The sequence below is a fragment of the Dermochelys coriacea genome, chromosome 1, assembly GCF_009764565.3.
Source record: "Dermochelys coriacea isolate rDerCor1 chromosome 1, rDerCor1.pri.v4, whole genome shotgun sequence".
Lineage (NCBI taxonomy): Eukaryota > Metazoa > Chordata > Testudines > Dermochelyidae > Dermochelys > Dermochelys coriacea.
The window spans coordinates 258,348,584-258,373,532 of NC_050068.2; the positions used below are offsets into that span (position 1 = coordinate 258,348,584).

Here is a 24,949-nt window from a genome sequence, read left to right on the forward strand (position 1 = left end):
TCTGCCCTCGACCTATGATAGGGAAGATGGAGCCACGAGGGGGGGGCACAGACAGAGCAGCAGCTCACCTGGGCAGGGGTCCAGCAGCAGCTGCCGAGAAGGCTCCCCGTGTGGTTTGGATTTCACCAGCCGCAGCTGGCCCAGGGTCCGTTTCTTCAACTGAGGAGAATGGGGGAGAGACCAGGGACACAGAACCCCTCGCTCCGCTGCTCTCCACTGGCACAGAAAGGGCTCGCATTGGAAGGCAGACGGGCAGGGGGAGCCAGGGAGGCCCGACCGCAGGAGGATCAGGGGCTCCGTTTAGAGGAGTATGCAAAAGCTCAGAGCAGCATTTCAGGCCTCCCCTTCCCAGCCACCTTTCCATGCCCGCTCCCTGACATGAGGCCCCCCCTCAACCCCCCACAGCAGAGCGCTCCCTGCTGAGCATTCCCCCAGGCTGGCCGAGACCCAGCCTGGCACACGCAGCCCTACAGAGCACCTAGGTCTGGCCCCTGCAGCAGACCCAGGCCCCAGGGAAGCGAGAGACTGAGACTCCAGCTCTTCCAGACCCAGCACTGCAGACCTGTTCTTCACGCCCAGCTCAGGGAGCTAACATTGGTACTTCCATGCTCCGGTCATTGGAGACTAGACAGCATGGCCCTGACTGCTCCTCCCATTCCCACAGCACATAGTGGGCTCGGACAGTCTCCAGCAAGGTGTTCTCCTCTCCCCTTCATTTACCCCACAGCATGTTTCAGTGGAGGTGAGAATCCCAGCACAGGGCACGCTTGGTCAAATGACCATGTAACGCCATGCTGGGATTGACCCTAGGCCCTCTGGAGCTCAAAGCATCAGCCACTACTGCTAGAGCCAACAGCCAAGCCTACAGCAGGCTCATCCACCTCTATATGTCTCTATCTAGCGGTGGACAGGACACAGAGTGCCACACTGAGTGAGTGCAGATCACAGGCACTGCAATACACACACACACACACACACACTTTCCACCACTTTCTCCTCCAGCTTACATTTCTCCTGCAGCCCCTCTGCCGGCCTGGGACTTGGCCTTTCTCCTGTACCTTCAAAAGCTGGTGAGCCCTGGGAGGAGAGAGATTACCATCAGGTAGCTACAGAATCTGAAGGGGGCATACCCCACTGAACCCACAAAGCTCTGTTAGCACATCAATGGGAAGGGATATACTCTATCACCCCTTCTCTTGGGTGTGCCTAGATGGCCATGGTGAGGGGCCCTGTCATATGACCTTGAGAAGCTAGACAGCCTGTACTCCTACAGAGCTGCTGGGAACCCAAAGGCAAAAAGGGGGAAGACAAACTCTCCTTCTCCACTGCCAAGATCCCAAAGAGAGGGCTTTCCCCGACAAGGACAACAGCCCCCTATGCCCACATTACCTGCTGTAATTGGGCACTGTTCCCTTGTCCAGGTCCTGCAGTGTCAGGGGGTCGACGCGAGCACAGTACCACTCCAGCCGCCCCTTGTGCATGGTGTCGGTGACGTGCAGGATCTCCCGACACTTGACGCACAGGGCATAGGGGTCTGACTGCTCCAGGAGGGTCAGATTGGTGCGCACATAAAAGGAGTCTCCAGTCACTTTCTTCCCTTCTTCTAAGGCCTCCTTGAGAGGCTGGTACCCTGGCACAAGAGAGACAGAATGAGATTCATCACAGCCAATGCCCTTCTCCAAGGGACACAGGTAGAAGTGAGGTGGGTAGTCATCGCCGGAACTTCTGGGTCTGTCATACAGCTGTGCTACCTGAACTGGTATTCACAGCCACATGGGCCTTGGTGTGAAGACAAAGCCTGGAACTGAACGAACATGGCAATTCTCCTCTGAGGCAGGGTGTGGGGGTCTTATGGTAGGGAGGGACAGAGCCAAGGACTTGGATTGCTCTGGGCTGAATGGACAAGGAGATTGAATTTCCCATATCACCCTGGAAGGGAAGGGGAGCTTTTACCCCAGTGGCAACCATCATTACGCCCAAGACAAGAAGCCACAGGAACTTACCTTGCATGTCGGGCAAGAAGATGAGACCAGCTGGGCCATCCCAGTGCAGCAGGCTTAGGTAAGCTACCTCCCGTGTGCAGTTCTCCAGGTTCAGCACCTGCCCATTTGGCAAAGTCCCCCTCAGCTGCCAAAGAAAGAAGGATAGGAGGGAGAGGTGGTGACTACAACAGGACACACAGACCACCTTGGGCCATTAGATGATAGGCCTTCCTTCTCCACTTCCCAGCTCCCTCCACCCAGCGCCCCAATACAGTTAAAGGACAAATGAGGGCTTTGGAAGGGACTGAACTCATCATGATGCAGGACTTAGCCCAGCCTCTAGCCAGGGGGAAACCATCCGTGACAGCAGGCTACCCTACAGCTGCCTACCACAGAATTTCTTGCACCTTCCTCTGAAGCCTCTGTTGCTGACCTAGATGGCTCACACCATTCCCCAATGCTCTTCATACTGTGGCTCCCCTCTGACCGTCGAACCTTATAACCCCATGCAGCCCATGGCACTTTGGGCTCTGATGTTCATACAGCCATAGAGTTTAAGGCCAGAAGGGACCACCAGAGCATCCTTTCTGACCTCCTGTGTATCACAGGCCACCAGCACCACCCAGCCTGTTCTCCAACTAAGCAGCATCAGGTGCAGTTAATACTCAGATGGGAGACCACTCAGATACTGAACACTCAAGAGGAGATGTTCTTCCCTCCGAGTCAATATCCCAGCATGGAGCCGTGTTGCTGGAGGTGCAGGTCAAAGCTTGTAAAAGAGTGGTTTTTCCAAGAGCAGGGCTGGTCATTCAAGTGGCCTGGCCAAACTGCAAGTCAGGTAATTATATTTTGCCAACATAAATATCGCAAGGCACTTCCACTGGAGCAGTTCTTCTCCACATAACTTCCTACAAAACATGGGAGTGGTCACTGAGGCAGAATGGCTGTGGTGGGGAGTGAGCCAGCCTGGGAAGTGCTTTGGGACCTGCAGAATGGCAGGCACTAGGGAAATACATGGTGGTATTATGGTCCCAGTATTGACACTGCTCCGACTGGAAGGAATCCTTCAGCCACTCATTCCAGAAAGATTCAGTATCTAAACCAGAGGTGAGCAAACTATATCCCACGGGCCACATCCGGCCCATGGGACCATCCTGCCCGGCCTTTGAACTCTCGGCCGGGGAGGCTAGCCCCCAGCCCCTCCCCTGCTGTCCCCTCTCCCCCACAGCCACGCCGCCAGCGCTCTGGGTGGTGGAGCTGCACACTTCTGCTGGTCAGAGTGGCAGAGTGTCTAGCTCTGGCCAAGCAGCATGGCTGCCAGACATGCTGCTCTCAGCGGCATGGTAAGGGGGCCGGGGCGGGGGGTTGAATAAGGGGCGAGGGGTCCCGGGGGTCAGTCAGGGGATAGGGGGTAGTTGGATGGGGCGGAGGTTCTGGGGTGGGGGTGGTCAGGGGGCAGGGTAGTCAGGGGACTGGGAGGAGGGGTTTTGGATGGGGGTGAGGTCCCAGGGGGCAATTAGGGGCAGGGGGTCCTAGGAGGGGGTGGTTAGGGAACAAGGAGCAGGAGAGGGTTAGATGAGTAGGGGGTTCTGAGGTGAGCAGGAAGTGGGAGGGGGCAGATGGGGCGCGGGCCAGGCTGTTTGGGGAGGCACAGCCTTCCCTACCCAGCCCTCCATTTAGTTCTGCAATCACAATGTGGCTCTTGGGCCAAAAAGTTTGCCCACCCCTGATCTAAATAGACCTGTATTGATACGGTCACTACCATTATATTATTCAGCCACTCGTTTCTGTGTGCCACATAGGCAGGGAGTGGCTCCTGGTGAACAAGGGAGACAAAGCAGGGACTCAAGCCTTGCAGAGACCCAGTTGTTTGTGTTGTAATTGTAGCTGACTTGTTTAATAAATGTCTCCTGTTTAAGATGGACTGTGGTTCCACATAGCATGACAATCTCCAGACTCACCTCTAGGAGCCGGCAGCCCTCGCGCAGTCCTGTACTCTCAGCTTCTGAACCTGGCTTCACCCACTGGACATAAATCCCTGTTCTGTTCCCCCCCAGGATGGAGATGTCCCCTCCAAGCCCCCTGTGCTGGGGCACTGGGTTGCTCAGGTGATCCATGATAGACAGCTGCACCACCAGGGATCTGGTGAGGGAGAAAACAACAATGGGAAATTCAAGCCTATTGTCTTTGCAAGGAATTGTGTCCCTCCTCTCATCCTATCAGAATGCGGCCTTCCAGATAGGGTCACGGTCTCATCTGGGAAAGCCCATAAATGACAGAACAGGGAGAGCACCCCAAGACAGGGAGTGGGATCCCCCATTGCCTCAGTGTTCAGGAGATGAAATCCTTCACCTTCCCCAGCACCAAGCCTAACCCCAGGATGAGTCAATGAAAGAAAAGCACCACCTCATGAGCTCCTTCTGGTCAGAGACAGTGGACAAGCAGATCTCCGACTTCACCCTGGTGCATGCGCTGCTGGAAAAGGAGGAGAGACCAGCCGATGAAACAGTAGTGGTGACACTCCCTAGAAAAGAGAGAGGGAGAGTAGAGAGCAAGTCACCACTGATGACTGCATAGACACAGAATCCTGCAGGGGCCCAGCTCAGGGTCTGTCCTACCTGCAGGGTGTTTGGAGTGAGACAGGTAAATTGTGGAAGAAAGGAGGGCTAGAACCTGCACTGGACTCCTAGGCCAGGACTCTGAGCACAGGCAACTTCTCCCCTCCCTCCCCCCGCCCACCCTTTTCCAGCAACAGGCCAGGGGTTGACAGCAGAACCCAGGTAGCCTGCAGCTGAGGAGCCGCAACACTAGGCTGTGCCACAAATCCAGCCAGCCCCGAGATATACAGTGGGACATGCTCTTGAGAGTTACAGCCTGTCACCAAGGACCGATTACAACCCGACGCTGAAGCATTTATCTCTTCCCATTCCTACCCCTCTGACTCTGAATCGAATTCTCCATCAATATAACTCTCTATAAATTACATATACCAGACCAGAATATCCTAAAAGCTCCGCAGGAGACAGGCGAGCCCTCCAGAAACTGCTACTGTGGTTGATGGGGGAAGCATGGGGCAATGGTGCCCCCCAGCGGGCGCACAGCCTTGCAGCTCGCTTCATTGATGGAAGGCACTGGAGCCGGCTCCCTGTCCCCTCTCTCCCTTGTCTCTCCCCTCACGTAGTTCCCAGGAAAGTCCCCCTGGAAAAGTCATGACTGCAGATACCTGTGATGTCCTCCATGCTGCCAAAAGACCCGCAGGACAGGCTGGAAGGGACAGGGAAACACAAAGGGGAATCACCAGGCAACAGTGTTTCTAATACCAGTGTCATGATACACACCTGCTGTGCCTGCATGGCTCCCCACAGCAGCTCCCCTGCAGCCTGCGCTCTGCACCATTTCCCCAGCAGCTCCTGCCCACTGCCAGCACTCCCTCACCCTTCCCACGCTGCGGCCAGGGCTCCAGTCCCATTTCTCCCAGCAGCTTGGGCTTCCTTAGTGGTACCTTCCCACCCCACAGCCAGCACGGCCCCCTCTCCCCCAACCCCCGCACAGCCAGCATGGCCCACCCCTCTGCTCTCCCCCCACCCACACAGTCAGCGCGGCGCGCCCCTCTGCTCTCCCCCCGCCCCATCCAGCCAGCGCAGCGCACTCCTCCGCTCTCCCCCCACCCCACACAGCCAGTGCTGCACGACCCTCCACCCCATACAGCCAGCAGACCCCACCCCTCTGCTCTACCCACCCCACACAGTCAGCACGGCCCGCCCCTCCGTTCTCCCCCCACCCCAAATAGCCAGCATGGCTCACCCCTCCTCCCCCTACCCCCGCGCAGCCAGCATGGCCCACCCCTCCGCCCCCTACCCCCGCCCCACAGAGCCAGCACAGCCTGCCCCTCCTCTCTCCCCCAGCCCCAAATAGCCAGCATGGCTCGCCCCTCCCCCCTCTCCCCATGCGGCCAGCATGGTGCACCCTTCGGCTCTCCCTCCGCCCCACACGGCCAGCGTGGCACGCCCCTCTGCTCTGCCCCCGCCCCACACAGCCAGTGCTGCATGACCCTCCACTCTTCCCCACCCCCACCCCCCATGCGCGGCCAGCCCCTCCGCTCCCCCACGCGCAGCCAGCGCTGCCAACACCCTTCCTCTCAGAGACACCCTCTCCATGAGCGGACAGTGCTCTTGCATCCTTGAATGTTGGTGCTCCTCTCCCCAGCAGCTACACTCCTGCATCCTTCCCTCCCTCACAGCCAGCACTCCTGCACCCTGCAATGATTCTCAAATTTTCAGCCTCCAAGGGCATGTTTTCCCAGTCTGTGAAGCATGTGCTGGAGTTCCCAGGACTGTAGTACCTCGGCGCTCCCCTCAGCCATCACTTCTGCGCCTGGCTGTACAGCATCCCTGGCTGCCAGAAGCTGGGACTAAAGTAGCTGCTCTGTCCCCTCAACCGGGGTCCCTGCCTGTGGCAGCACCTGCTGGGGAGGCTGGAACCGAAGCGACTTGTAAGGGATTTCATTGACGTTCGGAAGGACCAGGACTCCATGTGTTACCTTTTGAAGGGCATGGATCCATCTTCCCGTTGCCGTCGGAGGATGGAACCAGCACAGGGTGGGAAGGGGAAAGTGGAAAGGCGGTTAATGTCCTTCTCGCTCTCTGGAGTCACCTCCTGAACAGAGCAAAGGAGACACCATCTTACACCACACCCACCATCCAGAGCCGCCCTCAACCCAGTTCCAGCGGCACCCCCATCCTGCTCCTCTTTGGGTGAGTCACGTTCAGATCCCAGCCAGAGATGCTAGCACCACATTCCTGTTCAGTGCCCATTTGTTCTCCACCCCTGCCCTGTTCCTGGGCACCTTGCCACCCCAGGAGATGGGGGAAGGGTCTCAGCAGACATGAGATAAGATGCTGCACCTCACTAAGTCCCCATCCCTTTGCAATCTGCCTGACAAGTGGTGTGGTACCAGCCAAGGCCATGGGTAGGTCTGATGGAGGGGGAATACACAAGAAATACCCGTCAGGTCCTTATATTCATCCTCCTCTGTAACACAGAAGGGGTGAGCTGTAAAGGCAATGGGCACAAGTAGAGCAAGGACTCTGTGTAATTAACTATGGAACTTGCCACTGTAGGATATTGCCAAGGATTGGGAGTTTCTAAGGATTGCGGTGAAATCCTGGCCCCATTAAAGTCAATGGGAGTTTTACCATTGAGTTCAATGGAGCCTGGATTGCCTCCGTAGCTTTTTGTGTGTGACTGAAAATCATATCCACAGTGATATTAACTAGGGAACCAGGTACAAGGGCTACTGATCACTGTGCCTCGGAGTGAGGAAGAGACTAGTGAGCACTTAGGGGCACTGGTGGGTGTGAAGAGCTGGTCTGCTCCCCAGGAACGAGCGCCCTCTGGACACTACACTGGGAGCCTGGGCTCTGCTCCCAGCTTTGATACTGACCCTCTGGGTGACCTCAGGCAAGCCCCCGCCCTCTGTGCCTTGTGAAACAGGGTCACGCCAATATGGACCCGCTCTGCGGAGGGGCTGCAGGGTTTAGGGCTAAGGCCCCCTGCTCTTACCATGCTGTGGTGTGTGGGGTCCCCTGGAAAGGTGATGGCGGGGACACCCAGTGTGTCCATGACTCCATTCCCCAGAGGGGAGGGGTTATCGCTCAGGCTCCAGGTGCTGCTTAAGTTGGAGCAGAGAGAGTAGGAGGAGGTGCACACCTGAGAGAGAAGGAAGGGACCCAATGAGAAGGTCATTGGTCCCCTCTATGCCCAGGCCCTTTGGAGACCCCTCAGCTCTTCCCTTCTTCTCTTCCCATTCCATTCCCTTTCCACTCAGGGTCTCCTCCCCAGCCACCCCTCCCTCAGGGTCCTTTCCTTCTACATCCCCACCCGCTCCTTGTCACTCACCGTGATGCCCACATCCCGGTTGCCTTGGCATTGCTGCAGCTGTGCCTCCAGAGTGCTCTCCACACCCTCCGCCAGGCTCAATTTGCTCTGAAGCTCATCTCTCTCCTCCTCCAGGGCCCGAACCCGTTTGCGGTACTGGTCCTTCTCGACCAGGCTCTGGGAGTACTGCAGCTGCACCCTATCTCGGCTCTGGATAGCCTGCAGGGAGAGAGTCAGATCCCAAGGCCAGAAAGGACCATTGTGATGCTCTAGTCTGCCCTCCTTCACAACACAGGTCACAGAACCTTCCCTGGAATAATTTCCAGAGCAGATCTTTTAGAAAAGCAGCCAATCCTGATTGAAAAATTGCCAGCAATGGGGAGAGCACTAAGGGTGAGAGGGGAAGAGGTGATTATAGGCCTCAGGCATGCAGACTTAGCCCCCTCCCAATAGAGGCTAGAGAGGACTCTGGGGGATCAGAAGCAGAGATTCAGCCCCTCTCCTACTGGGGAAGGGGACTCAGGATGGGAGGACAATTCACCTGATCCCTCTCCTTCTCAATCTCCTCCAGCTGAGATAGCACCGTGTTCATCCGGTGTTTGTACAGATCACAATCTTTCTGCAGAGTCCGGTGCTTCAGCTGCAGGTCCTCCACCTCCTGCAGGTACTGGGGACAGGAATCAGAGCGTCACGCCAACCAGGGGCAAACATCCCCGCTCCAGAGGGCCCCGCTCTTCAGCTGTACTGAGGGAGGGGGAAATACCTTATCCCTTAGTTCCTCAGCCCACTGCAGCTCGCTCTGCAGGGAGTGGAGTTTCTGGCACAGCTCTTGCCGTTCATCCTGTGCTTCCTTCCAGTCGTGCTCCAAAATGTCCAGGAGGATCCGCTGGGAGCCTGGTGCCTGGGCCTCGCTTGCTGCCTAGGAGACAAGAGAGTTGAGTAGCCTAACCACAGGCACCAAGGGATGCTTCCTGCTAGGGGCAGCCTCAGGCTCATCTGCTAAGGGGACTGAAAATTGCGTGTTGTTATGGTCACCTTTATTACAGCACCACCCAGCTGAGATCAGGGCCCTCTTGTGCTAAGCACCACCCTGAAGATTTCACGCTCCAAACAGACCAGGGAAGGATTACTGCGGGAAACTGAGGCACAGAGGGATCAGGTGACTTGCCCACAGTCACACACAAAATCTGTGGCAAAGACAGGAAGTGAACCCAAATCTCCTGAGATCCAGTCCAGTGCCTTAGCAACAAGCCTGACCCCTGAGTACTTAGTGCAGGAGCAGCAGAAGGGCCCTAAAAGTGGGGGGGCCCCCACCAGTACCTGAACTGTGGCCCTGGCCTTCCCCGAGGCCCTGCCTTCACACCACCCATTCCCCCAAGGCCCTGGTCCCACATTGCCTCTTCCCCCCACCATCCCGCCCACCACTCACTCCTCTTCTCCCCTCCCCCACCATCGCTCACCCTTACGGCTGGTAAAAAATGGGGAGCCATGGCCCCCTGGACCTTCCTGTTCAGGTTCCCCTGACTTAGCATAAAGGTCCTGTTACCCCACCTCAGGTGTGAATCTGTAAACCTGGACTGCTAAGGATCCTCCAATCACCAAACCAGAGACAGGACCCAAGAGAATCTGAGGGTTTGATTTTAGACAGGGACCTTGTTGCTGTTCAGAATTCAGCACGGGTTTAGTTTGCTATTCCAGTATGCCCTTGGTCCTTCTATCCCATTGTCCTGGGGGCTGTTATTCTGTCATGCTTGGTGCCAGGTTCCCTTTCTAGTCTGGCATCTCTGGCTATAGCCCCTGCTTATTGTTAGACTCTGTAAAGAAATCTGAGCTTTGTATCTGTTTTCCCCACCGTGGAAACAGCGGTATTGAAAACACTCCCAAGTGGAGGACAGCAGAATCTAGGCTGACTGCCTTCAGCACTGCTCAGTCCCCGAGCGGGACGCAGGGAGACAGCTTCAATGGGCCGAACATCAGAACGAACGACAAAGCTGGTGATGGGCAGAACCTAATGCCCACCTCCATACTGCTGCATGGTGGGGTCAGGTGGTCAGAGGACGCCACAGGGAGCATCCACGCCCGCTAGATCAGCCTTGGAAAGGGAGCTGAGTGACTCTGAGGAAGGATTTGAAGGACGGGAGGGGAGCTGTATGGTACCTCAGAGGAGAGAGGCTGCTCCAGGCATACGGGGTGGTGATGGTGAAGCAGCAGAGGAGGGAAAGGAGATGTAGAGACACGGATCAGAGCTGGCAGAGTGTAGGTTGCAAGGAGGATCAAACTGCATCTCACTCCACACTCTTTCCATGCAGTGTCTACCCAGTACCCTATTCATCCCTCACCATCTTCCCTCAGCCCCTCTCCACATGCATCACCCATCAGCTCCTTCTTAGCAACATGACCCACCAGAGGCTCAGCATCACCCCCAGTTTCTTCCATCCCTGCCTGCAACATAGTGGGTGGGCCTCAGCCCCTCTCTCACTCCAGAGCCCTTCCCTGTTAGGGTGAGACTGTGTCCATGTGGGACAGGGCTCTCAGCCCCCTCCCCACAGGACTGTAATCATGAAGGACAGAGCTCTCAGCCCCACTGATAGTCCAGCCATTGAGGAGTCAGGGTCATCCAGCCTTCTCTCAGTGGTGGATAGGGGGTTGTGGGGTCCTGGGCCAGTGCAAGTGGAGGCCCCTCCCCACCCCTTCTGCCTACAGTCCCCTCTCCACCCTCCCCGGCGCTCCTGCCGAGGACTGGGGTCAGGGTGCGGGGGCGCAAGGCAGAGTGTGGTGGGGTTTGGGGGCATCCATTTTTCCAGGGGCCCCATTGGCCAAGTGGCTAATCTGCCACTGCTTCTCTCCCTTTGCTCAGGCTGGTACCTGCAGCATGCTCTGCAGCTCCTGAAGCGATGCCGTCAGCCTCTGGTTCTCGGCCTGCAGCTCAGACTCTGTGTCAGGCTGACCCCGTTCCTCTGCCTCTCGCTGGGGTCCAGTAGACTTGGGTTTCTTCAGCAGCCTGCACTCCTCCTCCAGGCTGCTAACTTTACATTTCAGCTGGTCCACCTGGGGCAGGGAGAACACAGACAGCCTCACGCCCACCGCCTCTGCCTTAGGTGCCATGGAGCAAAGCGGGGAGGCTGGCACACAGGGAGAGGGCTTGGGAGTAATGAAAGCAAGGACTGAGACAATATGATGGGGAAAGCCTTGTACAACTACGGGATGAAGAGGAGCTCTCTTCTGGCTTATCTCTCAAGTGAAAGGGGTTTGGTTGGCGAGACAGAGTAGGCTAGGTCTGTACTAAACTGTGAGCCCCAGTTTAAATGACTGCCATTTTGTATTGTAACCTCATGTTATATTGCAACCTCCAGTGTTCATTAGAGCATCCATTTGGTAGTAGGGGCTTGGCACCTAGTGGAATGACTCAGTGAAGCTAAAACAGAGCAATCTAGCCCTTTCAGCTTTCATTGTTTCTCAATGACTGGCCAGCCCCTGCAGCAATGACCTCTCTGCACAGCAGTCTGACTGGCGAGGAGGAGCTGGAATTTCCCAGCTAGAGGACATGGCTGGGAGAGCTGCAGTTTGTTCTGCTGGCCACATGATCAAAGAGAATAGAGGCTATATTTCAGAAAGGGGGTTCTCTGAGCAAGGCCCCATCCATCGTCAGAAGACCAGGTTAAGGAGGCAGGAAGGGCTGACTAGTTGAAGGATCATAGACTATCAGGGTTGGAAGGGACCTCAGGAGGTCATCTAGTCCAACCCCCTGCTCAAAGCAGGACCAAGCCCCAATTTTTGCCCTGATCCCTAAATGGCCCCATCAAGCATTGAACTCACAACCCTGGGTTTAAGCAGGCCAATGCTCAAACCACTGAGCTATCCCTCCCGCCACTGACCATGCTGACCAAACCCAAGACTCACAGACAGGGTGAGATCACAGTTGCAGGGCTGTGTTCTCAATTGTTATTTTCCAAAAATCTGTGACTCTTGAGTGTGCTTTGTTAAGAGTGAAGTCTCTGTGGCTAAGAAATTCCCATACTAAGCCTGTGTTCCTTGTTTTCCTGCCTTTCTTTTGTCATCTCTGAAGGGGTTAATCAAGAAACCAGAGTTTTCACAGTCAGGTGGGCTCTGGGTGAATGTATCTAAGCAAGGGGAGAGTGGGGAGTTTGGAGGTTCTGGTTCTGGGGGCTAGGCAGCTGAACTGCAGGATCCTACTGCCCAGGAAAGGTGCCAGACATGGGGTCTGCACCTAGGAGCATGCCAGAGGGTACGTCTACACAACAATAGAAGACCCCTGCCTGGCCCAAGTCAGCTGACTCAGGCTCGCTGGGGTGGGGCTGCGGAGCTATAAAATTGCAGTGTTCGCATTTGGGCTTGGGCTGGAACCTGGGCTCCGAGAGTCCACGAGGTGGGGAGGATCTCAGAGCCCAGGCTTCAGCCTAAGCCTGAATATCTACTGCAATTTTATAGCTTTGCAGCCCAGCCCAGCCAGCCATAGTTGTTTTATTGCAGTGTAGACATACCCTGAGAGACCCACAGCTAGGAACTGTGACCAGTCACTACCCAGACCCAGGGAGGTTAGCAGCATATGGGATCCAGCGGCTGGGTCCACTCATCACATCCAGAGAGGGGGACTGAGCTAGACTGTGATCATGGGTCTCACCCTACTCTCTGATGGGTATTTGACCATATTACCAGACCCATAAACTATCCAGCTGCCTATGCTCAGAAGAGGCCTAGGATTGCTATAGCGGAGGGATGCTGGTCAAGAGTGAGGAACATGGGCAAAAGCTGTATGGGGATCCCAGGGCCGAAAGAGCAGAGTGTGAGCAGGGACTTGAGGGCCAAGGGCAAGGCTACATATGAGGGCCCAGCCCTAGAACAGCAGGGGGGCAGGCAGCACCGCAGAGAGGGGCATCGGCAGGGCTGTGTGGGAGCCTGGCACTGGAACGACCCAAGGAACAGGTGTTAGCAAGGACAGGCTTGTAAATAAGCGAACTCAAGGTGCAGCCGTCCTATCTCAGCCAGCAGAAGTGGGTTTGTAACTGCTGGAGGTGAAAGCATGGTATCCTGGGCACGTGTCATGAATTCCTTCTCCCTGGCATCATCTGAGGGGAGAGGAGGTGTGGGGTGAGCTCTTTGCTCCGCACCTAAGTAACACACCCAATGCCAGGCAGTCCAGAGCACCTCGCACACAGAGCCTAGTGCACACACACAGCAAGATACCCACACTCCCTCCTATAAAGGAATGGATACGGACTTTATGTAAGTGGAGAGAATAAATATAACAACAGCCCACACAGAGCAACACCCAGAGAACACACAGTACACACACAGCAACACATAGTACACCACAACAAGCATACACAGCAGAGAGTACATGTACACACATGCTGACAGAGCAATGTATGATACACATACACACTAAAACACACCATCACATACCAATATGTAATTGAACACACACATTTTCAATGAAACACTAATACTCACAAAGACACATTAAATACACCACCTCAGCCACTAGCACACATATATTCATTTATTCCTCCCCTCCCCCCGACACTCATCCTGCCTGCGGTACCAACACAGAACATACACACTCACCCTCCCACACCCCCTCAAGGGGAACTCCCATCACACCCCAGTCCCTAATCTGCAGCCTAATCCATGCCCATGCTCAGTAACAAGCACTCCTCTTACCCATTAACTGCCAGGCGCCCACTCTCCCACCCTGCCATACCACCAGTTGCAAGTCCCGGCTCCGCAGCACGGCCAGGTTCTTCTCCTCACACAGCTGTGCATAGCGCATGGCCAGCATGTAGTTCTCATCCTTCAGCCGCAGCAGCTCCATGCTGTTGGAGTCCCACTCCTCCCGCAGCCTCTGGGATCGCTCCTGCACCTTCAGAAGCTCCTGCAGCCGCTGCCCTAGCCGGGTCTGCTCCTCCTCCAGGGCCTGGTTCTTCACCTTTAACTGGTGCTCTCTCGCCAAGAGCTCTTTCCTTTGCGCCCTCACCTTCTTCACCTCCAACATAAGGAACTGGGTCAGACCTTCGGGGCCCTCCTCATCTGGAAGAGAGAAAAGCAATCAGTTCCTGGGTGCTGAGACAGGGACAGCTACCACCCTGTCTTAGATCTGGGACACAGACTTGTCAATCCCTCTGTACCCCCAAACCAGGGTTCAGGGTGCCGGGGAACCTGGTACACACAGGGCTCTCCACAGGCCCGGGATTCAGGGTGCCCGGGTTCCTCACACACACAGGGCTCTCACCGACCCGCGATTCAGGGTGCCCAGGTTCCTCACACATGCAGGGCTCTCACCGACCTGGGGCTCAGGGTGCCCAAGGGTTCCTCTTGTGACACTGCAGCCCACATTCTTTGCAGTGATATTATTATGATATGATTATGACATAATTATGATGTGTTTTATGCAAGATAAGTCTTGTGAGATGTCATTGGAAAGGTTAGGAGTTGCTGAATATTATTATCCTGTTTGTATGCATGTATCTCTTTTGTATCTGTAGTTATGAATATTGACTCTGTCTCTGCATTTCCAATATAGTTACACCTGGGGAATGCCCACTAGACAAGAGGTTTTCATTCTAGACAGTGAGTGGGGAATGGGCCATTAGGAAAACAATAGACCTTAGGAGAAGCTTATCTCCCACCTGGGAAGCCTTCCTGAGGACTCTACAGAGAGCCTCTGATGACCGCATGTCTCTAGACTACATGTTGGGATGTCAGTGTTTTTCCATTGACTGGTCTGGGAACTAAGCTTTGAAACAAAGGGTTCCCGCCATATGCGAAAGCTATATAAGGCGGGGAGTGACATCACCTGGGGTTCTTCACTCCCCATCCAAGAACATAAGAACGGTCATACCGGGTCAGACCAAAGGTCCATCCAGCCCAGTATCCTGTCTGCCAACAGTGGCCAATGCCAGGTGTCCCAGAGGGAGCAAACCTAACAGGCAATGATCAAGTGATCTCTCTCCTACCATTCATCTCCACCCTCTGACAAACAGAGGCTAAGGACACCATTCTTTACCCATCCTGGCTAATAGCCATGAATGGACTTAACCTCCATGAATTTATCTAGTTCTCTTTTAAACCCTGTTATAGTCCTAGCCTTCACAGCCTCCTCAGGCAAGGAGTTCCACAGGTTGACTGTGTACTGTGTGAAAAACTTCTTTATTTGTTTTAAACCTGCTACCCATTAATTTCATTTGGTGGCCCCTAGTTCTTATATTATGGGGACAAGTAAATAACTTTTCCTTATTCACTTTCTCCACACCACTCATGATTTTACATACCTCTATCATATCCCCTCTTAGTCTTCTGGTAACACCTGAGGAACAAAGACTGAACTGGGGGAAATGCTGGACCCAGGCTAAAGGGATTTTTAGCCTGTGAATGGAATACCTGGGGATTCCAAGCTGTAAGCAAGTGCAGCTTGCCCCTTAAGAATCTGCAAGCTGATTGTATCATCTCTTAGGATGAGAATCTGCTATTTATATCCAATCTATTTTGTATATTAAGTTTAGTTCACGTCTTTTGTTTATTTGCTAGGTAATCTACTTTGATCTGTTTGCTATTACTTATAATTACCTAAAATCTATCTTTTGTAGTTAATAAACTTGTTTTTGCTCTATCTAAACAAGAGTGTAGGAATCATTACTCAGTGGTAAAAGGATATGGCATATTCCTCTCCACAGTGAGGGAGGGGATGAATTTATTTGAGCTTACGCTGTACAGTTCCCTGTGCAGCGCAAGATGGAATAATTTGGGGTTTATACTCCAGAAGGAGTGTGTGCATGAGGAGCTGGGAATAGCTTTCCAATGCAGGGCCTGGATAGTGAACCTGCTTATAACTGCAGCTGGTAGTGTCCCTACCTGTATGTATGCTGGTGAAAGTGCAGGCTAGACAGAGAGCTTTGCAGCTTTTCAGAGCAGTACAGTGTAAAAGGGAGCCCAGGCTGGTGGGTTAGGCGGGCTCAGTGGTACCTCAGTTCCAGGTGGCACCCCTGGGGGAACCCATCATCCCTCACACACGCAGGGCTCTCCCCAGGCCATTGATCAGGGGGTATAGGTTCCTCACACACAGGTTTCTCTAAGCCACTGCACAGCTCGGGAGGGGGAAGGGGGCTGCGTCCCTACCCAGGATCATAGAGCAGCGCTGCACTGGCTCCCTCCCTGTCAGCCGGGTAAAGTGCTCTGGGTAATAAAACTCCAGAGATTCTAGGAAGGCTTCGTAGCCTCGCTTTCCTCGACATCGAAGGATGTCCATCAGGTGTCCTAAAAGAGACAGAGCAACACAGGAGCAAGGCACTGCTAAACCCATGAGCAACCGGGTGTAATGACATCACTGTACCAAGAAGCAAATTCACCAGTTTCCCCTGCTTTTAAGATCAGGGCAGTAGGGAAGGGAGTGGAAGCGTTGGCTGTGGGGACATTTGTGGGAGGAACCAGGGTGGGAGCGGTCACTGGAGGGAACAGGGCGGGACCACTGGCTGCGTTTGGTGTCACTGGAGGGAAAAGGGCCAGGGCATTGGCTGTGGGGGGGTCGCTGTGGGGAACGGAGCGGGAGCACTGGCTGTGGGTGGGTCACTGGAGGGAAAGGGGCGGGGGCGCTGGCTGTGGGGAGGGAGTCGCTGTGGAGGACGAGGCAGGAGCTCTGGCTGTGTGTGGGGGGGAAATCACTGGTGGGGAACGGGGCGGGAGCACTGGCTGTGTGGGGGAGTCGCTGTAGGGTATGAGGCGAGAGCACTAGCTGTGGGGGGGTTGCTGGAGGGAACGGGGCGGGAGCGCTGGATGTGGGGGGGAGGTCTCTGGAGGAATGGGGCGGGAGCACTGCCTGTGGGGGGGAGTCGCTGTCAAGAACGTGGCGGGAGCGCTGGCTGTGGGGGGGAATCCCTGTGCGGAACAGTGCAGGAGCGCTGGTTGGGGGGGTCGCTGAAGAGAACGGGGTGGGAGCGCTGGCTGTGTGGGGAGTCGCTGTCAAGAATGGAGCGGGAGCGCTGGCTGAGGGAGTTGTTGTAAGGAACGGGGTAGGAGCGCTGGCTGTGTGGGGAGTCGCTGTCAAGAATGGAGCGGGAGCGCTGGCTGTGGGAGTTGTTGTAAGGAACGGGGTGGGAGCGCTGGCTGGGGTGGGGAGTCACTGTAGGGAATGAGGTGGAAGTTCTGGCTGTGGGAGGGAGTTGCTGTAGGGAACAGGGCAGGAGTGCTGGCTGTGTGGGGGTCGCTGTAGGGAATGGTGTGGGAGTGGTGGCTATGGGGGGGTTCACTGTGGGGAACGAGGCGGGAATTGTGGCTGTGTGGGGGAGTCATTGTAGGGGGAGTCGCTGTAGGGAACAGGGCGGGAGCACTAGTTGGGGGGTTATTGGAGGGAACAGGGTGGGAGCGCTGGCTGCAGGGGGGAAGTCACTGTGGAGAATGGGGTGGAAATGCTGACTGTGGGGGTGGGAAATCACTGTGGGGAACGGGGCAGGAGTGCTGGCCACGGGTCGCTGTAGGGAACGGGGCAGGAGCGCTGGCTGTGGGAGGGTGTCACTGGAGGAAATGGGGTGGAAGTGCTGGCTATGCGGGGGGAATCACTTTGGGGAACAGGGCAGGAGTGCTGGCCGGGGGTCACTGTACGGAATGGGGCAGGAGCGCTGGCTGTGGAGGGGTGTCGCTGGAGGAAATGGGGCAGGAGCACTGGCTGGGGGGGGAACGGGGTGGGAGCTCTGGCTGGAAGGAATGGGGTGGGAACGCTGGCTGAGGGGGTCGCTGGAGGGAACAGGGCAGGAGCCCTGGCTGGGGCGGGGGGGGGGGGAATCACTATGTGGGCACGCTGGCTGGAGGGGTCACTGTAGGGAATGAGGTGGGAGTTCTGGCTGTGGGAGGGAGTCTCTGTAGAGAACAGGAAGGGAGTGCTGGCTGTGGGGGTAATCACTGGAGGGAGCAGGGGGGAGCGTTGGCTGTGGTGGGGTGTCACTGTGGGGAACGGGATGGGAGCGCTGGCCGGTGCAGGGAGAAGGCGCTGGAGGGAACAGGGTGGGAGCACTGGCTATGCAGGGGGAAAGCGCTGGAGGGAACAGGGCGGGAGCACTGGCCGTGCAGGGGGAAGGCGCTGGAGGGAACAGGGTGGGAGCGCTGGCCGTGCAGGGGGAAGGCGCTGGAGGGAACGGGGCGGGAGCGCTGGCCGTGGGGTGGAATAGTCACTGTAGGAAATAAGAATGGGGGAGCACTGAGGGAGGGTCTTTCCATTGCTTGGCAGGGGTGTCCTGGGGAAAGAAGGCTCCACACACCCACTGTGACAGACTGCTTTCTCCTACCTGTGCGATTGCTCTTGTATGGGAACCTGCATGAGTTCAGCACTTCCTCCTCGTCCTGCTCGTCTATCACACGGCACTGGCGCAGGTAGGGCGTCAGCTTTGCTGGGTTCAAGGACCGGGTCAGCTGGTGCCGCACACTCTCAATCTTCTCCCACAACACCTCCTCCTCCTCCTCTGTGGGGCCATCAGCCTGTCCTGGTGCATCCTCAGAGCCTGGGAAGTGGGAGGGAGAACTTGTGTTGTGACAGTGGGGAGTCACGGACATGGAGTGGCGCTAGGGGTCAGCTCTCCAGGCCCAAATGGCAGATCAATCATCTTAAATACCAGAACCGTCCAGAAGGATCAAAAGGTGCCCACCCACCTGGAGCATCAGAAATGGAGGGTGAAAGAGAGGCCACTCAAGACAATCTGCTACTTTAGGCAAAGCTCACCACCTCCATCTGCAGCTCCCAGGATGAGAATGGAATCATCTTTTGCTAAATTGGGGTCTAAACAATACAGCACAGCAAGGAGAAAAGGAGTACTTGTGGCACCTTAGAGACTAACAAATTTATTAGAGTATAAGCTTTTGTGAGCTCACTTCATCGGATACATGTAGCTCACGAAAGCTTATGCTCTAATAAATTTGTTAGTCTCTAAGGTGCCACAAGTACTCCTTTTCTTTTTGCGAATACAGACTAACTCGGCTGCTACTCTGAAAACTGTCATTATGCAAAGCACAGCAAGGGTGTCAATTTGAGAATTCAGTAAAAGTTAATCCAGCAAGGACAAGGCTAATTATCTCTAGCCTGTTGCACTTGGGGTAATTAGAACACGAAGCGCCTGCAGTCTTTCTATCGGCTAGAAGTCCCTCGGGGGAAACATTATTGCAACAAATATTCTATTCTGAAGCTGTGATTAATTTATTTGTCTGGAGACAGAATTGTGCAGAAGGGGAATTTAACAGCCGCCCTGAAGGGTGTGCTGGCTCCTAAACTGGTCTGCGGAGCTGGCACTGGGCATAAACATACTAAGCAATTGTTTACGGCCCTGAGCAGCTCCAGGGCGCCTCCTACTCCCTTTTTATTATAAGAATTTGCCTTCTTTTGTATTATGGGGGGGTGGACTCAAAAATATTCCTGCCCTTAGGGCCCACAGTAGGCAAGCATTGGCACTGCTGGTTTGGCTGCTAGGTTGAACTCTGCTTCCTGGAAATTGATTTGAGAGTTTGAATTACCCACTCATTAAAGAAATCCAAGTGGGGGCCCTGTCACTGTTCAATACACAACCAGCTTCCTGATAGTCAGTCGCAGCAGAAAGACCAAGGCTAGTTCTGGAGGCTGAATTCCCATTCCCCACCTCCCCCATGGCCCCCTCCAGGCAGGGCTGAGCTGAACTGCTCCAGGTGGTGTGCAGCTTGGTGTCTATAAAAGTATTATCTAATCTGAGTGAACATGGGAGACTGAATTTCCTTTTCCCGTTCGTCTCCTCCCCCCTCACAAGTACACACAGCAGACCTGGGGGAGGAGGGTCTTCCCCAATGCACAAATAGCAAACTGCAGCTCCATAGGCGGGACAAGGTGCCTCCAGGGCAGGACTGTGATGATGCCCTAAGAAAACTCCATGAATCACAGAAAACAGCCAGCCAAAAGAGCCACTAAATCATCTAGCACCCCCTCATTCCTGCCAATGCATGTTTGTCCTGGTGCAGGTCCATTTGCTAGTGGTTTGTGCAGTCTGCCTTTAAAAGTCCTAAATGATGAAGATTTCACACATACCCTTCCCCTGCACACACACGCACACAATTGTGCTGGTACAAGAACACCACACACTAACATCTCCCTTCACTGGACACTTGCCCATGGCTGTCAGGGCTCTTTTACCTGTCATGCCAAAAGGACACAGCCAGAGCCAACCGCTGGATCAAACTTCTGCTCCCACAAATTCCCCTCTGCCTTCCCAATCTGAGCAGCAAGAGTCCCTGTGTCTCAGTACTCTCCTTTCCAAGTGCCTAATCTGGGCTGGGAATGGGATCTGGGACTCAGCCATACTCCTGCTTTGGTTAGCTGACCCTAATTTCCATCACACAGCAAGAATCTAGTCTGGATTGTATTCCCCCTGGGCAGGTTTCTGATTGTATCACAATCCCAGTAGGTGTGTCCCAGGACCTTCCCCGCCCTGTCTCTTTCACAGTCTCCTATTCACCTGATCTTATAGTGTGCAGAGCAACAAACTCTAAGCATGTGAACAGTGTCTAGTCACAGCCTATCCCCCCTCCCAACTTTACAAACCCATACAATGTTAATAAAACAAACTCACCCCTCATCCCGGTAAAAGGGACCTCGGCCCCCTATCAGACAGCTGCTTGGGCCCAGCCCTGGTAGGAAGACAGCGTGCCCTGGAAGTCGACAAGCGTGGGCCTGTGAGGGCAGCCCCAGCACTGAAAACTGCTGGCCCCCTCCTGTTTGAACCGGGGGGGCTCTTAGCGCCAGTCCCTCATCTGATGGCCAATGCCACAGTGCCAACTAAAGAGAGCAATCGCTCAGGTAGCAGGGTCCCAAACCACTGGAGCCGGCTGCTTCTCACCTCTCTCTTTGCTTCCTGCCTTTCTCTCCTTCTCCCTCTCTCTCTCACCTTCCCCCCCCCCCCCACACACACACACACCTGGCATGACCAGGCAACAGTGGCGAGGCAGATTTCCTTTTCAGGAATGCAAGAAGGCCTGAGCAAAAACAAGTGCTGACACCCCTGCTTCCTGCCCAGGAATGCGAGCTGTGAATTCCTTTCTGAGAGAAGAATCCAGCCGGGTAGGCAGGGAGAGGGGTGTAAATCTGACCTCTGGGCTGGAGAGAGAGCACTTCCAGCTCAGGTCTCCCTTTCTTCTGGAACCAGGCAGCTGCATGGTTGCTGGCCTGCCCTCCCTCCACAACACCTCTCAGTGCTCTTCACCTGGCCAGCCACCCCAGCGGCTCTCTGGCAGGATATGGATTGCTTGGTCGCTTGTCCCAACTCCTGTCCTGGCACACACGTCACTTGACATTCCTGTCGAGTCTGGGTGCTCACGCTTTACGGTGGCAAAGGCCATGCTGGCAGCTTCCCAGGAGCCTGTGGGCTGCACCTGATTTGCACAAACAGTAGCATTCCCTTGGCAGAGAGAGATTGAGGCAGTGCTCAGTGTCAGGGTGCTGCAGCAGCAGCTATCAGCTCTGACCAGATCCTGGGGTCACTGAGAGATGGAGAGGGGCTGTATTTTAGAACTCAGTATGTTGCATGCTGTGCATCCAAGCCATGTAGCCGACAGACCCCATTCAGCTGTGACTAGAAAGCCCCCTGCCACTGCCAGAGTTGAAGTGGCATCTCTCTGATGCTTCCTAAGGTCAATGAATTACAGCCGTTCAGTGGGTGGTGCGCAAACTGCATTCTCAGAATTATTAACCACATCCAGGCAAACACCCATCATCTCTGAGAGGTGCTGGCCAAAGGGTGCCCGGGGCCAGTCACTGAAGATGTTGCTCTCATATCTGAACAAAAGCAGCCCTTTTCTTGTCCTGAGGAATCTCTGTAACATTTCCAAGCAGCATCCATAGATCCGTGGGTGGGGTAATGCCCTGCACTGCTATATAAGGGCTTGTCACCGTCTTGAAATTAGGTGCAGGTTGACCTCCCTGTGATTCCTACTCCTGGTCTCTGATACCACACAGCCTGGCAGGGGAAGACAATAGGGTGAAGGCTTGTTGCCCTAGAGATGCTATGTAGGAGAGGGCTGGGTTCAATCCCTCCTGGTGCCTCCCTTCTAGGACTGAAGCTTTTTTGAATCTGTCTGGCAGCCCCACTGATCATTGGTTTCTTCCCCCGTGCCTTCTCTCCTCTTTTCATTCAAACCCAAGAGTCAGAGCCTTGAATCTGGCCAAGCTGCAGGCAGTTCAGGACCCAAAGGGGGATGGCAAAGGTGACTTAAGCCACCGTTATGCTCCCCTGATCCCTGAGCTAGCTAGGGGCCAGTTCAGCCAACCGTGTAACTTGGAGCAGCCTCAGGGCTGCTTTATGTCCCTCCAGTTGCAATGGCCCCAGGCACTGTTTTGCCAAGTGGGGATTTGCAGAGCACAAAGTGTTCCTGCCATTCAAGGGTGGAGATTAGGAAGGCATTGCCCCCCTCCCCTCCCCCCCTCAAACAACTGTATACATTGGTAGTGATGGGGCACAATTTAAAGGTTCATCTGCCCCCCGAACAGCACGTCACTGCCCCCCGCAGACCCCTCCCTGACTCTCCGTCTCCTGGAAAGCAGCAGCCCCTCCCCGCAGCACCCAGTTGTTGCTCCTGCCTCTCCCTGCGGGTGCAGCTCACACAGCCAGCTTGCAGCCTGGCCGCTGTGGTCACTTGACTGGCTCGGCTCTGCCAGCTGCTGTGCAGGGAGGGGGCCTGGCAGCACCATGTGACCGAGCAGGGCCGGCTCTGAGTCAACAGGAAACCCAGACACAGGAGTGGGGCAGCCCCAGCCCCACCCCTAACCCCTGGGTGGTTTCCAGCTGAGGATTCCAAGATGCCCCTCCCCCGGCTGGTGTCTCCTGCACATTAGCCACCCTGTGGCCCTGGTTAAATCCTCCCTGCCCTGCCCCCCCAAATATAGAAGTCAAACTATGCCTATTCTGCCATTCCCCCTCTCACCACCAACACACCCCTGTGCCAGGAGGAGCCAGAAGCAAGTGGCACAGAGGGTGGGGTCCCCCGACCAGTGCAAAGGGAATCCCTATCTGCCCTGCCACCAAAACTTCCTGCCCCCCTTGCTTTGGTGGGAGCAGGGCAAAGGAATGGACTGAGGACAAGTGATCTGTCCCATAATGGGGAGAAAATACCCTATTTTTCCACAGAGGCACAAAATAGGAGAAAAGGTGCGAGGGAACCTTGGCCCCTCTTTCATGAGATCAGAAGGCCCCATCGACAGTTCCCATGGATGGAGTGGCAAAGGAGGGAGTGCACCCACTATGCAGTGCCCTGCAAGGAGTGGGTGGGAGCAAGGCCAGAGAAGCTGCAGCTACCTGGATCCTCTCCCAAGGAAGAAGGTGTGAGGCCTCCTCCAGCATTTAGGCCGGAGCAGCAGCTGTTGGGTTTGACTCTGGTTCTCTGTCTTGGCGAGGGAGGCATTCCTCCGTTTGTCCCCATGCAGCTCCCCAGCACGGCTATGCAGGCTGGTCTTGGGAAGAGAGGCTTAGCCGCTAGCAACCAGGCCCTTTGCCTTTGGTGCTGCATTATTTTCAAGGTCAAGCGCATCACAGACCCGAGGAGGAGATAAAACGATTGAGTCAAATGCTTCATTTGTAAGACTTGATTTATCACCCGTGTTCTTAAATATTCCTCTGCTCACCAGACTTGGCAGCGATGCCTGGCCTGTGCGCTGCTGGAAATGCTGAGGGGCCTGATTTATTTCTGATGCTGTGCAAGCAACACAATATTTGCACTGCAGCCACCAAGCTCTGGTTAACACAGGAACAGTTAACTTGTCTCTGACTCATTCTCACTCAGTGGGGCCAAACGCCAGTCTTCCCAGAGACAGTCACTGCCTGGCTACTGCACTGTGAGGTGGGAGAACTTAACCCGTAGTCTCCAGTCGGCATTCAATGCCGGTGTCACTCCGCTGCCTCCAGTCAGAGGAATCAATTCACCAGTTGTACATGAATGATCAGAAGCAAGTACCTGCAGTGCTGGCTGCTCTGAACTGAGAATGACTCATGTAGAGACAGTTCTTGCTGCTAGTTACTCTGCTGGAGCCAGCCAGAGTCCACCTCTCTCTCTCTCTCTCTCTGTTAAATGAAAAGATTTTCTGAGGGGGATGTCCTAGACCTCAGGCAGCCATTTACACGGCACAACGTGGATGTCAGACACTACCATTCCAAACTGGTAGCACTGCTCACCTGCTTCCCACTCATTCGCGCTGGTGGACATGACTGCACAAGGCACGGAGGATCAAGCCCAGTCTATTTTTCAGAAACAAATGACAGTATATACATGTCCAGCAGGAAGAGCTCTTACCATGATAGGTTTCAGAGTAGCAGCCGTGTTAGTCTGTATCCTCAAAAAGAAAAGGAGTACTTGTGGCATTTTAGAGACTAACAAATTTATTTGAGCATAAGCTTTTGTGAGCTACAGCTCACTTCATCAGATGCATTCCATGAAGTGAGCTGTAGCTCACGAAAGCTTATGCTCAAATAAATTTGTTAGTCTCTAAGGTGCCACAAGTACTCCTTTTCTTCTTACCATGATGTTTGCCTCATTTGAGGACCTGGTTTTGTTTAGATGGGAAAACAAATGAATAGATTCATAGCTTGTAGATTCCAAGGCCAACAGGGACCACTGTGATCATCTAGTCTGACCTCCGGTATAACACAGGCCAGAGAACTTCTCCCAAAATAATTCCTAGAGCAGATCTTTTAGAAGAGAATTCAGTCTTGATTTAAAAGTTGCCAGTGATGGAGAATCCACATAACCCTTGGTAAATTTGCCCACTGATTAATTATTTTCACTGTTAAAAATTGACACCTTATTACCAGTCTGAATTTGTCTAGATTCAATTTACAGTCATTGGATCATATTACACCTTTCTCTGCTAGGCTGAAGAGCTCATTATCAAATATTTATTCCCCATGTAGATACTTATAGCCTATAAACAAGTCACCCCTTAACTATCTCTTTGTTAAGCTAAAAAGATTGAGCTCCTTGAGTCTATCACTACAAGGCATGTTTTCTAAATCTTTAATAATTCTCACGGCTCTTCTCTGAACCCTCTCCAATTACCAACATCCTTCAGTTCTGGTGCCCATAAT

The 24,949-nt window shown here is 54.5% G+C and overlaps 1 protein-coding gene across 5 annotated transcripts in view; it reads right to left on the minus strand.

Moving 5' to 3' along the window:
• Positions 1 to 24,949, minus strand: part of CARD10 (caspase recruitment domain family member 10) — a 49,800-nt gene that overhangs the window by 8,403 nt on the left and 16,448 nt on the right. The window contains exons 1-17 of one of the 5 annotated variants that reach the window (XM_038381404.2): positions 20,450 to 20,728; positions 18,152 to 18,364; positions 15,993 to 16,130; positions 13,582 to 13,907; positions 10,725 to 10,907; positions 8,623 to 8,778; positions 8,401 to 8,526; positions 7,881 to 8,078; positions 7,545 to 7,691; positions 6,523 to 6,638; positions 5,206 to 5,246; positions 4,389 to 4,506; positions 3,944 to 4,124; positions 2,004 to 2,127; positions 1,390 to 1,630; positions 1,008 to 1,077; positions 69 to 159 (exon numbers count right to left, since the gene is read on the minus strand). In XM_038381404.2, coding sequence (XP_038237332.1) covers positions 69 to 159; positions 1,008 to 1,077; positions 1,390 to 1,630; positions 2,004 to 2,127; positions 3,944 to 4,124; positions 4,389 to 4,506; positions 5,206 to 5,246; positions 6,523 to 6,638; positions 7,545 to 7,691; positions 7,881 to 8,078; positions 8,401 to 8,526; positions 8,623 to 8,778; positions 10,725 to 10,907; positions 13,582 to 13,907; positions 15,993 to 16,130; positions 18,152 to 18,364; positions 20,450 to 20,456 — 2,476 coding nt within the window. In that variant the 5' untranslated portion in view covers positions 20,457 to 20,728. Of the gene's footprint in view, positions 1 to 68; positions 160 to 1,007; positions 1,078 to 1,389; positions 1,631 to 2,003; positions 2,128 to 3,943; positions 4,125 to 4,388; positions 4,507 to 5,205; positions 5,247 to 6,522; positions 6,639 to 7,544; positions 7,692 to 7,880; positions 8,079 to 8,400; positions 8,527 to 8,622; positions 8,779 to 10,724; positions 10,908 to 13,581; positions 13,908 to 15,992; positions 16,131 to 18,151; positions 18,365 to 20,013; positions 20,155 to 20,449; positions 20,756 to 24,949 lie in introns of those variants that run through there. The other 4 variants (XM_043520409.1, XM_043520425.1, XM_043520432.1 and 1 more) reach the window with 4 other exon arrangements.